This window comes from Euprymna scolopes, chromosome 3, assembly GCF_053919585.1.
Source record: "Euprymna scolopes isolate OS-2025 chromosome 3, ASM5391958v1, whole genome shotgun sequence".
Taxonomy (NCBI): domain Eukaryota; kingdom Metazoa; phylum Mollusca; class Cephalopoda; order Sepiida; family Sepiolidae; genus Euprymna; species Euprymna scolopes.
Genome location: NC_136484.1, coordinates 143,183,595 through 143,199,285, shown reverse-complemented (window position 1 = coordinate 143,199,285; position 15,691 = coordinate 143,183,595). Strand labels below are relative to the sequence as shown.

At 32.1% G+C, this 15,691-nt stretch overlaps 1 protein-coding gene across 1 annotated transcript in view; it reads right to left on the bottom strand.

Annotated features, from left to right (window-relative positions):
• The window catches only part of LOC145259647 (L-threonine ammonia-lyase-like), a 144,517-nt gene that overhangs the window by 26,543 nt on the left and 102,283 nt on the right, over positions 1-15,691 (bottom strand). Inside the window, exon 9 of the mRNA XM_080117307.1 lies at positions 83-158. Within this exon, the coding sequence (XP_079973433.1) occupies positions 83-158 (76 nt within the window). The remainder of the gene's footprint in view (positions 1-82; positions 159-15,691) is intronic.

Here is a 15,691-nt window from a genome sequence, read left to right as displayed (position 1 = left end):
TTCTTTTATTGTTTCCTCTTTTACTGCACTTAAGTTTATCTTTGTTTTTCTTTATTATTTTTTTGCTTATTTTCCTTCTTACCTGACGGTAATGACTTCATCAATTATATCCTTTACGGTTGCAAAAGCATTATAACCAACCATCGGGACTGCCAGACCTGCAAATGAATTGTTTCAAAGCAGTTAATGTCATCTTATAATACCAATATCATTAGAAACGTAAATCCATTATATATAAAGTTCGGTTGTCTGTGTATATGCGTGCGCGCTTGTGTGTGTGTGTGTGCGCGCTTGTGTGTGTGTGTGTGTGTGTGTGTGTGTGTGTGTGTGTGTGTGTGTGTGTGTGTGTGTGTGTGTGTGTGTGTAGCAGCATGAATTGTTTTAAAACAGTTTATATCATCTTGTAATATATTCGCTGCGGCTGATCATTCTAATGTGCTTTTCAGTCTATATAACTGCTAAATCTACTTCTGTTACTGGTCTTCGATATATACACACTGACTTAGATATAGAAGGCTTGTTAACTGAAAAAATGCCTGCAGACAGTGTAGGTAATATTTGTCGAACTGTTACTGTCGATACTATATGAAGGCATTTTTAAAAAGAGCATTAAATCATGTTTAAAAAAAAGAAAATAAAGGCACCCAATTCAATTAATAATAAAACTGAACGTTATTCAATATAAAATATAAATATTATCTATGTAAAATTACGTCATTTTAAAGCAATATACAATCTAATACTGATAAAACTGAATTATGAATTTAGGGAACAGACAATTAAAGAAACATAAAATACAAAAAATTCTTGCCCTTCAGGACAAGATCACAGTGTAGTAGTATCTATTCTGATGCTACAATTCACCTTTTCTGTCCTCGGTCGGTGGAGGAGAAATCTTTCATAACTAGGACAATTTTTATTATTGTTCCTATTCAGAATGCCTCTTATTGAAAAGCTGGATTTCCCTCACAAGATCATATGTTGAAATATTTAAATAACTATTACTTTTAATACAGAAAGTATATTTAAAGTTTTGGTTTTCTGTTCTTCTATGTTCATTATTTTCCCACATTTTTCATCAAAATGTGTAGCATATTTTCATCAGTTACTTGGTTAGGAATCCTATACTCCGCTTTAGTCTTCATCTTCATATCAGTACAGAATACATGAATACAGAAATGAAGTTCATATAACTACTAAAAGGCAATCATACTATAATGTGAACATTGGTTAAAAACTAAGAAAATATAGTAAACATCTACGATATTAAATCAGGGCGGTGGTGAATTTGGGAGGGGACATCATTATTATTATTATTATTATTATTATTATTATTATTATTTCACTCACTAGAAGTTGCCTCACAGGCCATCATCAGTGATCATTCACTAGCAGTAACCTGTGGCATTCGCTGGAGACCGAGTGATAACAAGTCTCCCCAGATTTCCAATGATCTCCACCTCTTGACCAGTTGTGCAGATGATTGTACGCAATAGCAGTTTGCCATTGATTTCTCGTTGGCATCGGCCATTGGTGTTTCCTGCGGTTTAGGTGACAAAATGCCTCCTCAATGTATCAATTTGAACTGCACACCTCCAGTAGAGGTCTGGTTAATACTCTCCCACCTCAGACTTTCAATCCTCCCTGACCCTTCACAACTCGTTGGTGTGACGCCAGTCGATATCATCTACAGTTTGGGGGGGGGGGCACTTCACGGGGAACGTGGACCCTGCGTAAATTTAATGGCTGCTCTCTGAGGTTTTCTTTCACTTTCTTCATATATATCTCATACACATTTTTTGTAATCGAGCATGTATTTTATTTTTTTTATTTTTTTATTTCTTTAATTAAATTTGATTCGTACTTTTATCTTCTACTTTTTTTATTTTATTTTCATCTTGTTTTAATCTATTTTTATTATATTTTCCACACTAATATTTTTTTTGTTACATTTATTTTTTTATTCATGTTCAAATACTGTTTTTGGCCTTATTTTGCCTCAAATAGTAATTTCAAAAAAGTTTTCGTGACTAAATAAACCTATACAACACCTTTTGTGTATGCGCTTTTTAGGGAGCAACCATTAAATTAAAACCTGTTTACGCGAGTCCACATTCCCCGTGAAGTACCTTTTTTATTATTATTGTTGTTGTTGTTGTTGTTGTTGTTGTTGTTGTTGTTGTTGTTGTTGTTGTTATAATTATAATAATAATAATAATAATAATAATAATAATAATAATAATAATAATAATAATAATAATGGTGCTTGTGCAGTGTACGCACCGTGCTTTATTTTAGATAGGATTTTCAAGTTAAATTAAATTTTTATGGTATCTTTTTTTTTCATTAAACTGTTAGGTGAACGTGCAGAATAGTTAGAAAGCCACCTCCTTCCTGTTAAGAATAGCTTTCTAAATAACGTTATTATTTAAGCACGGTGCATGCAACATTTATTTATAAGATAAAACACAAGAAAAATTGTTAACTAAAATTTAATATACTCTTTATTTTTTTAGTTCATATCAAATTTTTAATTAAAACTGATTAGTTAATGAATTTTTATGATGAATTTGTGTTCGTATGTCTCGGGCGAGAATACAAAATTTCCTATTCCATTTCCCATTTCAGTCATGTAAATTATTTACAGATGAAATGTTATAAAACAAACAAAAACTTTTAAGTTTTAAATATATTTCAAAGAAATAAATTACGCCCGGTGCTAAAGTATTGAATCTATCGATCGTTTTAGTTAAAAAAAAATTTATAATAAAAAATAAAACAAAAAACTGTCGTGAAAAATGCTTTTAACTTTAAAATATTTGGAAATACCCAATGAAAAGTTTTATTTATTATTAAAAGAACGGACTGAAAAATATTCGGCACTTGTACAGTTTAATCAAAACATTAAAAATGTAAATATGGAAAAAAGGTTATATTCTACATATTTGTTTTGGACTGAAGATCTAAAAAAATCACTTAATTTGATCGAGTATTTTTTTTTTTTTTTTACAGCGGAAAAAAACACGTGGTTATGAAAGTAGAAATCTTTGATTTTTTTTAACACACCACGGGAAGATAACTCAATTTCAAGCTCCGACGCTCCCTCCCCATCATTAATACTAGCTTTTCTTCCTAAAAATTGAACCTTTTTCTTGGTATCATAACAAATTGTTTTTTCGCTGTAAAAAATAAAAAAAAACTACTTGATGAAATTAAGTGAAATTTTTTTTTCGGAGACCTTCATTCCATAACGAATGCGTACAATTTGAACTTTTTCGATATTTTCATTTTTAATGTCTTGATTAAACTGTACAAGTACCAAATATTCTCATATAAAAATTGTTTGTTTTGCAGTTTAAAAAATAAATAAAATGAAATATTCGACTTCCTTCAATAGAAATAAAAATTCGTTTGATCGAAATAAAACCATTACCGTTATATTTTGTTAGATTAAAATTATCCCAATGTGCAATTATGATAATTGTAATAGTGAAAATGGAGAATTGTTTTTCTCTTTAGGAGAATAAAAAAAACATATAATTACAACAACCACAATATGAGGCAACGAAAAATATTTTTATGGCCACGTGGTTAAACACCGGACACTTTAGGCACCTTTGTGCCTTTACCTACATGTTGATCTGGTAATGACGCCACGCTGTCATTTCATTGGTCTAATCTCTAGGTAGCTGTGGTAAAACACAACACAGTTGATCTATAAAATAATATTTTGCTTTTATTTCACACCGACAAACAGTTTTGGATTAAAATTTAAAATGGTGTTTTGCCACATTTGAAGGAGCGTGGGGTTGCTGTGGATGTTGGCGGTGAAGAAAATGTGTCAGTTTGTTCTCTATCTGACTAACTACCCGCTTAGTGACGATTTATATAAACATTCTTTTTCCCTGGAATGTTTAATATTTCCCATCGCCTATTGTTTAACATTTCCTTTCACCGATATCCTCTCACATATTTCTGGATCAGATTATGCTTTCCAATAGAGAATGTTGGAAAGTTCAATATTCCTCATCTGAAGTGCATCTGCGTGGGTGCAATCCATCGAAAGTTTCTCTTATTGCTAATCCAACAATCATATGATAAAATAGTTCGGCAAAATACATGCATCTTCTTTCATATAACAGAATGTTGAATTGAAAGTAAAAGACATTTATTCGTATTGAAATGTAAGTGAGATGCAGTAGAAAGCAGGTTCTGGGCCCTAGCATTCAATTTTGAGATGGGCAGGCGTTCATTTATATTCGAATTATCTCTTTCTCAGTTCTTAGCATTGTGACTTATTTTATTTACCTCGTATTCAGGAGGTTAGACACAAGATCAAGTGTAAATTAGATGAACGTATTTCTGTGGAACGAACTGGATTTGAACTTAGCATACCCAGGTTTTCAGTCGATATCGTTAACCGCTGAGTCCCGTCACTCTCCCTATGACTTGTACTGGAGTCTTTGTGATATATAATCAATGTGTTTGTTACGAGATGTGTGTGCCACAATGTTTGTGCATAGATGTGTGAATTTAATCTGTGTGTGCGTGTGTGTGTCTGTGCGTCTGTTTATGTCTATGTGTGTGTAAGTAATTACGCTACATGTGTGTGAATGCAGCGATGCGTGTGTGGAAATGGGGGAATGGGATGTTATCCTATTTTTTTAATTTTCTTATCATTTTGTTTTTGCTGGGGATGGAGCAATCCACCGAATACCAGACATTCACCAGCTATTTCAAACACTTCAATCGAGAGATCTTTTTAAGATTCTAACCGTCCTTTTAAATTCAATTGTTTTTATTTCTCTTACATTTAGTTTAGCGGGTATATTCGCCAAATAGTTTTTTAAATTCTTTTTCATGAGTTCAGCTGCTCCCATAATTATCGGCATGATGGCGATCTTCCTAGAATTCCAGTTTCTTTGCATGTTGTACAAAAGACATTGGTATTTCACTGCCTTTGTCCTCTTAGCTCTGTTTAAGCTACTATTATTCAGGGTTTTACTGAGGTGTAAATTGTTGTGAATAATGAATTCGTCGTGTTGCATTAAGTTATATCAAATCTCAGTTCAGATCGTGACTTCTGCTGATACTTATACGTATTTTACGAGTTGAAACACCAGCTATTTGGGGTAATGGACTATAACTCTCAAAGTTACAGCCGGTGTACGTACACATTATATAGTTAAATCGCTAAAACTTATAAATACTGAAAATACAATTAAAAAAAACTAGATTTTTTTACCATTAATTAACGCTTTGTGTTCATTCTTTAATGGGGGTGTAATTGCATTTGGATTTTGTTTATCTCTCGATGTCCACGTTGACAATGCGTTCCTTTTGTTTTTCTTATGGAAAAATAAAACGACAGATTTTTTCAACGGGATTTTATCTTGTCATATCATCTTGTTTTATATTATGTAATTTTACATCATGTTATTTTTTATGAATTCGTTTTTCATAACGTTTTTATATCATGCCGTTTTTACATTGTGTTGTTTCATATTGTGTATATATATATATATATATATATATATATATATATATATATATATATATAAATTTATGTTTTTAAATTTTATGATTTTAAAAAATGAATCTTCAAATACAGAATTTTTTATTGTTTGAAAACAAAGAATACAATTGAATAAATCTATTTTCTTACCCCATGAGTTTTTGATACTTATTCATCTCCTCAGAGGAAAAATATTTGCAAATATTTTTATTGGTTAGCACCTTATTTGCTAAAAGCAATAAACATAGAAAATTAAAGAAAATTCATTTGCTCTATCTTGTATATTGAGTAATTTTATTTGGCTGGGATTGTATTATATAAAATATTCATCTAATAATATTTGTAAGACCGAAAATTACTGGATTTGCATATCAGTAGATATATTACATTTCATTATTCTGAAGTATATATATATATATATATATATATATATATATATATGTATATATATATATGTATATATGTATATATATACATATATATATACATACATATATATGTATATATATACATATATATACATATATATATGTATATATACATATATATATGTATATATATACATATATATACATATATATGTATCTTATATATATGTATATATATATGTATATATATACATATATATATACATACATATATATGTATATATATACATATATATACATATATATATGTATATATACATATATATATATATGTATATATATACGTATATGTATATATACATATATATGTATACATACAGTGATGATCATATTTATTGGCACGGTAAAATAAAAGTTAAATTTTGTCTAATAAATTCTAAAAAAGGGATTAAATTAAAGAAAATAACAAAGTATATTATGTATTTTTAACTGGACTTTCCGATGCAGCAATCGGATTTTAGAAAAAATAAATAACAAAGGAACAACAAACATAATTGCAAAAAACCCTTGTTCAAAATTATTGGCACGATTTATTTAATAATCAATTGTATAGCCTTTGGCCTTGATTACCTTCCTCAGTCGCTTTTCATAGTTTACAACCAAGTTGTTGCACTCTTCAGTAGTAATTTTAGCCCACTCTTCCTGACAATAATCCTCCAATTGAATAAGATTCTTAGGCTTCCTTTGCATTACCCTCAATTTTAATGTTCTCCATAAATTTTCAATTGGATTAAGGTCTGGGCTTTGTGATGGCCACTCCAAAACATTAATATGATTGTCCTCAAGCCATTTCTTAGTCAGTTTAGCCGAATGCTTTGGGACATTATCTTGCATGAACCACCAACGACGACCAAGTGAGAGCTCTTTAGCAGAGTCTTTCAGGTTTTCATCCAATATTTTAACATAATCTTCCTTTTTTATGCTACCTGTTACCTTAACAAGTCGCCCTGGTCCAGAGGCAGCAAAGGATCCCCAAAACATCAAACTGCCTCCACCGTGCTTCACTGTGGGTATGGTGTTCTTAGGCAGGAAAGCTTTGCCAGATTTTCTGTAAATATAAGACACTTTATTATGGCCAAATAACTCTATTTTCGATTCGTCAGTCCATAGAACACGTTTCCAGAATGCAACATCTTTATCAATATGACGTTTTGCAAAGGCTAGTCTTGCTTTCAGGTGCATAGGCTTCAATAAGGGAGTCTTTCTCGGACGACATGCTTTTAAACCAGCTCTCTTCAAAACTCTACCAACTGTATGTCGAGATACATTCACTCCAGAGGTGCTCTGTTCATCAACAATCTCCCCAACAGAGATCCTTGGGTTTTGTTTTACTTGTCGAACAATTTTCCGTTCATCTCTTGGGGAAAGAATCCTTTTTCTCCCTCTACCCTCTAAACTCATAACGTGGCCTTGCGATTTGAACTTGTTTATTATGGCTCTAACAGTGGATTTGGGAAGGTTTAGCTTCTTTGAAATCTTATCATAGCCCTCCCCATTGGTATGGCATGCTACAACAAGCTTCCTGACGTCTTCGCTGTGTTCCTTAGTTTTAACCATGGCGATTGAAAATTATAATTTAGTCACTTATAATAGTTTAAATAAATCGCTATCTAAAAATTATCTGAAAAAAATTATTCACTGAATTAGCGTTAAACAAGCATAATATGGCTATAAAAAAGTTCAGAAAGCACGTAAACCGGAAATTGATTGATATTATACTGATACTAAAAGAAAAACAAAGCCGTGCCAATAATTTTGAACAAGGGTTTTTTGCAATTATGTTTGTTGTTCCTTTGTTATTTATTTTTTCTAAAATCCGATTGCTGCATCGGAAAGGCCAGTTAAAAATACATAATATACTTTGTTATTTTCTTTAATTTAATCCCTTTTTTAGAATTTATTAGACAAAATTTAACTTTTATTTTACCGTGCCAATAAATATGATCATCACTGTACATATATATATATGTATATATATACATATATATATATGTATATATATGTATATATATATATGTATATATATGTATATATATATATATAGTATCTTAATACATGTTATCATTTTATTTTTGTCGTTTTCTGTTATATTTTCATTAGCCTACCTATCTGTCTATTCACTTTTCTCCCAGAAACTACTGGTTTGATCTCGCAGAAATTTTGCATTGGCCTTTGTTATTATAAGGTATAGCAAACTAAGTAATATAGTATCCTCTCGATCCAGAGTTAAGGATTTTTATGGGTTGGTATTTAATGTAAAAATGAGCAAAAATTTAACCATATTCAACCATCAATCTTGCATAAAGCATTCATTCTAAGTCAACGCGCTATAACTTTTTAGCTTTTAACATACTAAAAAACAATTTATATGTTTTATAAGACTTTTATGCCATATTTTTCTAATACAATGATTTTATGTCACGTTGTTTTTATATATCATTTTATGTCGTTTTTATATCATATCCTTTCTTGCATCATACCATTTTTATTTCGTTTCTTTTTTATATTATGTAAATATGATGATTGCAACGTCCTGTCAGACGAGTGCCATTCCCTCAGGCACTGAAAGTCCATGAGCCGAAAATAACTTTAGTCCTGCCGGCAAAATTCACACGCTCAAACAAACATAACACTGAAGACGGTCACTAGTATACATGCATATATATATATATACATACACGCATACATACATATATACCCATACATACACATACACACATACATATAGCACACATACATGCATACATACACAATACATAATACACATACATATACATACATAAACATACACAAGACGGTCAATGGCATACACACATATATACATATATACATACACAATGCATAATACACGTACATATATATACATACACACACGCATACATACACATGTAAATACATATAAGTACACACATACAAATACATATACACATATACATACACACATATTTACACATATGCACATATATATACATACACTTACCTACATATGTATACACATACATGAATATGCACTCATACACAAACATCCACATACATACATACACATATACATGCATATATATACATAAATACACACATGTATATATACACATACACACACATGCATATATGCACATACACTCATATGCATATATGAACATACACATATGTATATATACACATACATACAAACAATATATATACGCATATACATACACACATACACATATACATACATATACACATATGCATACATATGCACATAGATATACACACATATATATACACCTGTACATGAACATACATACACCTATACATACACATGTACATATAATGATGACAGATCAATTATTACATGCTTCCAGCATTTCAGGCCTACACACGTCACAATTTTTCCATGGCTGAGGGAGTATCTATACGCAGATGATGTTACAGAGTTTTAGCTTTGTACGACAGCTAAATGTCTCTCTCGGTTCAAAATGTTGACATCCAGCAACAAGCAAAAGCAAGATAGCCAGCAACAAGTCAAACTGAAGACCAGCTTAATGCGGGTACTGGTCTCCCGCTTTATGTTCTTTTTTTTAATCTAAGACTTGCTTCTCCTAAAAGGGTTGCCTTCACCACGGCTTACGGGAACCCTCTTCACCTCACATACACATGGCAATAAACACATGCGTACATACAGATGTGCGCCAACATACGTATGCATGTGCACACACATGCAACCATAATCACGTAGAGGCACACAAATATGCACATACATACATATGTCTATACATACGTACACACATATACATGTAAAATACACATGAAGGAGTATTCCAAAAGTCATACATCGTAAGTGATCAGCGTCTGGACCGTTTTTGTCCCTTTTCCTTTCTGATCTTTTTCCTCCTTCTTTTTTTCTTTCTTTTTTTTAAATAAAAAGTTTGTTTTAGATTCACACTTATGCGGTGCATGAAAATGATGATGATGATTTTGAAAAATTCACACATAATTTTCTAAATAACTCAACGTACGAATCGACGAAAAACAATAGTCCAATTGATATGATTTACAGACGCTTGGATTTTTTTTTAAAATAAAACGTATATTTTAGACTCACACTTATGCAGTGCATGATAATGATGATGATGATGATGATGATGATGATGATGATGTTTTTAAAATAAAAAGTTTGTTTTAGACTCACACATATATATGATGATGATTGCAACGTTTTGTCAGACGAGTGCCACTCCCTCAAGCACTGAAAGTCCATGAGCCGAAAATGACTTTAGTCCTGCCGGCAAAATTCACACGCTCAAACAGACATGACACTGAAGACGGTCACTAGTATACATACATATATATACATGCACGCATACATACATATATACCCATACATACACATACACACATACATATAACACACATTTATGCATACATACATACAGAATACATAATACACATACATATACATACATAAACATACACAAAAGTCAATGGCATACATACATATATATATAAATACAAATATACATATATCTATACATACACACATACATATCTGTAAACATACACATATATACATACACAATGCATAATACACATACATACATATACATACACACACGCATACGTACACATGTACATACATATAAATACACGCACATACAAATACATAAACAAATATACATACATATACACATATGTACACATATGCACATATATATATACACTTACCTACATATACATACACATACATAAATACGCACTCATACACAAACATGCACATACATACACATATACATGCATACATATACATACACATATGCATATATACACATACACACACATGCATATATGCAGATACACAAACATGCATATATACACATACATACAAACAATATATATACGTATATACGTACACACACATACATATATACATACATGTACACATATACATACATATACACATAGATATACACACATATACATACACCTGTACATGAACATACACCTATACATATATATGTACATATAATGATGGCAGATCAATTATTACATGCTTCCAGCATTTCAGGCCTACACGCGTCACAACTTTTCCATGGCTGAGGGAGTATCTATACGCAGATGATGTTACAGAGTTAAGCTTTGTATGACAGCTAAATCTCCCTCTCGGTTCAAAATGTTGATATCCAACAACAAGTAAGAGCAAGATAGCCAGCAACAACTCAAACTGCATACCAGCTTAATACGGGTACTGGTCTCCCGCTATATGTTTTTTTTTAATCTAAGATTTGCTTCTGCTAGGGGGTTGCCTTCACCACGCTTTACGGGAGCCCTTTCCACCCAACATGCACATGAGAATAAACACATGCGTACATACAGATGTACGCCAACATACGTATGCATGTGCATACACATGCAACCATAATCATGTAGAGGCACACATACACACACACACACACACACACACATATATATATATGCCTATACATACGTACACACATATACATGTAAAATACACATGAAGGAGTATTCCAAAAGTCATACATAGTAAGTGATCAGTGGCTGGGCCGGTTTTGTCCCTTTTCCTTCCTGATCTTTTTCCTCCTTCCTTTTTTTTTTTTTAAATAAATTTTTTTTTTTTGAGAGTTACACATATGCAGTACATGACGATGATGATGATGTTTAAAAATTCACATATAATTTTCCAAATAACTCATCGTACAAATCGACGAAAAACAACAGTCCAATTGATATGAAATTACAGAAGCTTGGATTTTATTTTTAAATAAAAAGTTTGCATATATATATATATATATATATATATATATATATATATATTAAATAAAAAGTATGTATATATATATATATATATATATATATATATATATATATATATATATATATATAGAGAGAGAGAGAGAGAGAGAGAGAGAGAGAGAGATCTTTATTAGAATGGTAAAATTTTAAAATGATGAAAAAGAAATGAACAATATTCGGATGTTATAAAATAAATAAGTCGATTAAAAAAATAAAAAAATCACGAATTGTAATAAAACCCTAAGCGCTTTTCGTTAGACAACTTTTCAAGGATATATGTCTGAAAGAAGGAAAAAACTATTGGGGGGTTGTAGAAATACTAATACGAAAGGGATATAAATTAAAATAAAACTTACATGGAATATTATTTTATATTACAATAATATTATAATATAATAATATTATAATATATTAATATTATATTATTCGTATTAGTATTTCTAAAAAAAAAAATGTTTGTCTGACGAAAAGCGCTTCGGGTATTATTACAATTCGTGATATTTTCTTCTTAATGGACTTATTTATTTTATAACATCCGGATATGGTTCATTTCTTTTTCATCATATATATTTATAGACACACACACACACACACACACACACACACACACACACACACACACATATATATATATATATATATATATATATATATAACTACTTCATTTACTCACATAAAATTAATATACGAAAGTATATATTTATGCGTAAACTTTAAGTATTTACTTCAAAAGTGCTCAATACGTAGGTAGAGCTAGAGTTAGTTATATATTTTATAAATTACTGTATATATATTTATTTATATATATATATATATATATATATATATATATATATATATATATATATATATGGTGATTGTCACTTCTTGACAGAAGGAGACCATCTTTCCCATGCTTTATCGTTGATTACTCATTCATTTTCATGTATTTTTAAATATCTTTATAGATATATATATATATATATATATATATATATATATATATATATATATAGTTTACATATTTACATAACATGTCTGTCTTATATGGCAATGTTTCCATGGCATGTTTGCATTATATTTTAATACGGTCTTTATTATGATTATTTAATGCTATTAATCTACATATAATTTTGGCGGGTTTCTTATTATTCGCAAAGTTTAAAAATTTACAAGCAAGAAAATTGAAAGTAACACAAACCTCTTTTTATCTACATTATATACATTATATAACATTGTTTAAAATATAACATTATATACATTGTATAACATTATCTACATTGTATAACATTGTTTAAAAGTAACCTTTACCTTTTGTCTACATGACTTGCCAAGCGTTATTAATAATTCTACTGATTTTTACAGAAAATATGCATTGTTTAATCTATAAGTTGTGCCACATTTTTTGCGTGTCAGATTTGACATTTAAAACATGTCACGAATGTACTTTGCCAAAGCTAAAAAAATATTCTTCTTCTGTCAATTTTTTCTTTGAAGATGACATTTAATTAAGGTTGAATGAACTATTGAATCGTACGTTATGGTTATAAAGGACAAAGAAATGCCTGTCTTAACCTGGGAGTTTACAATCTACATGTTTAACGCTCATGGTTTTAAAAACACAAACCGGAAACAGTCCAGACAGGATCAACACCACAACCTCTCCTGACCCGATATGACTTTATTCTATCCTCTCTCTCTCTCTCTCTCTCTCTCTCTCTCTCTCTCTCTCTCTCTCTCTCACTGTCTCTCTCACTGTCTCTCTCTCACTGTCTCTCTCACTGTCTCTCTCTCTGTCTGTCTCTCTCTCTCCTTACATTCCTTTTCTTCCCAACACTAAGGAGAAAGAGACTAATTCAAGGAATGTTTTAGCACAAAAACCAAGCACATAGTGAAAAGAATATAAGATAAATTAATTCGATACAGATGTCCTACAGTGAAGATGTAGGTAGGCAAACGCCCTCTCCCTCCCATCACGCTGTGATCGAATCCATGGTATAAACTGACATATACCATGCGCCAAAACCAATCCATAGGACTGGAATGAACAGAGATGGGCGAATTGAATGCAGACTTGACCGCCTTGCGCAATAGTGCAAAGAATTGCTATTATATGGCACAAAGATACCAAATGAGATATCGCCATGTTGAGATGCAAAAGAAGTGATTTTCCCGCGTGAGATAAATAAAAATGATCTTCCAACAGTCCAATGAGAAATATTCATCAAAGAAATGCGGAAATATTTACCGGAAAAGTAAACAAGGATAATTTCGCTGAAGAGATTAAAGTAACCTTCTGGGTTGGATAATTTTCGCTGAAGAGATTAAAGTAACCTTCTGGGTTTGACCTTTACTCCTGATCTGAAATGGAACACATATATCAAGTCTGTTGCTAAGGTCGCTGGAAAGATGGTGGGATCCTTCTACCGCTCCAGAAGATATCTCACTACTGATGCAATTCTCTATCTATATAAAAGCCAAGTACGGCCAAGGATGGAATACTGCTGCCATATCTGGGCAGGAGCTGCCAAAAACAGCCTATCATGCCTTGACAGAGTACAAAATAGACTTCGTGGTTTAGTGGGGGATGCCCTTTTCTCTACCCTGCAACCCCTCTCCCACAGAAAAGACGTCGCAAGCCTATCCTTGTTTTATCGTTATTTTCATGGCAGGTGCTCGTCTGAACTCCAATCCCTGGTCCCCCCTTGCCAATCTTTCATGAAAAACACCCGTCTAGCTGAATCCACTGTGAAAAATTTCCCCCACTCTATATCTGTGCCTAAATCAAAACGCGGATTTCATGAACAAAGCTTCTTTCTTAGAACTGTACGCCTGTGGAACTCTGTTCCGTCTGCCTGCTTCCCTCCGGACTACAACTTGGATGTCTTCAAGTCTAATGTTAACAAATTCCTAATGAACCGCCCCCTTAAGTAAACACTTCATCAAATCTCCTCACTAACGTAATGTACTTGCAATAACCCTTATCCCTGAGTGGCTTCCGGGCCTTGATAAGTGGTGATCACTGTGTAAAAAAAAAAAAAAAAAAAAAAAAAAACCGAACTGATCTTCCGTTATGCCACGAGAAACAGCCTGTTGTGGAAGACTATGGAAATATTTATCGGAGAGAGGAACTATGTTGATCTTGCTGAAGTGAATGAGAGCCAAAGATTGGATTATATTTAGACTATCTTATCCCGTATTGAATTTCTGGGAATCTTCGAATCTGGATCATTATTTCCTGTAAACATTGCACGTTTATTTGGATACCTCAGTATTGTGTTTGTTAATCCTCCTATATCCTAAAACCATCTTCATTCCTATTGGCCAGCAAAGCTAATTTCAAATAACATTCATATTCAAATATGTTTCTTATGTTTTTAACTGAATAATCCTTCTTTTACCTTCTACCGCTCCAGAAGATATCTCACTACTGATGCAATTCTCTATCTATATAAAAGCCAAGTACGTCCAAGGATGGAATACTGTTGCCATATCTGGGCAGGAGCTGCTAAAAACAGCCTATCCTGCCTTGACAGAGTACAAAATAGACTTCGTGGCTTAGTGGGAGATGCCCTTTTCTCTACCCTGCAACCTCTCTCCCACAGAAGAGACGTTGCGAGCCTATCTTTGTTTTATCGTTATTTTCATGGCAGGTGCTCGTCTGAACTCCAATCTTTGGTCCCCCCTCGCCAATCTTTCCCGAAAAACACCCGTCTAGCCGAATCCACTGTGAAAAATTTCCCCCACTCTTTATCTGTGCCTAGATCAAAACGTGGATTCCATGAACAAAGCTTCTTTCTTAGAACTGCACGCCTGTGGAACTCTGTTCCGTCTGCCTGCTTTCCACCGGACTACAACTTGGATGTCTTCAAGTCCAATGTTAACAAATTCCTAATGAACCGCCTCCTTAAGTAAACACTTCATCAAATCTCCACACTAACGTAATGTACTTGCAATAACCCTTATCCCTGAGTGGCTT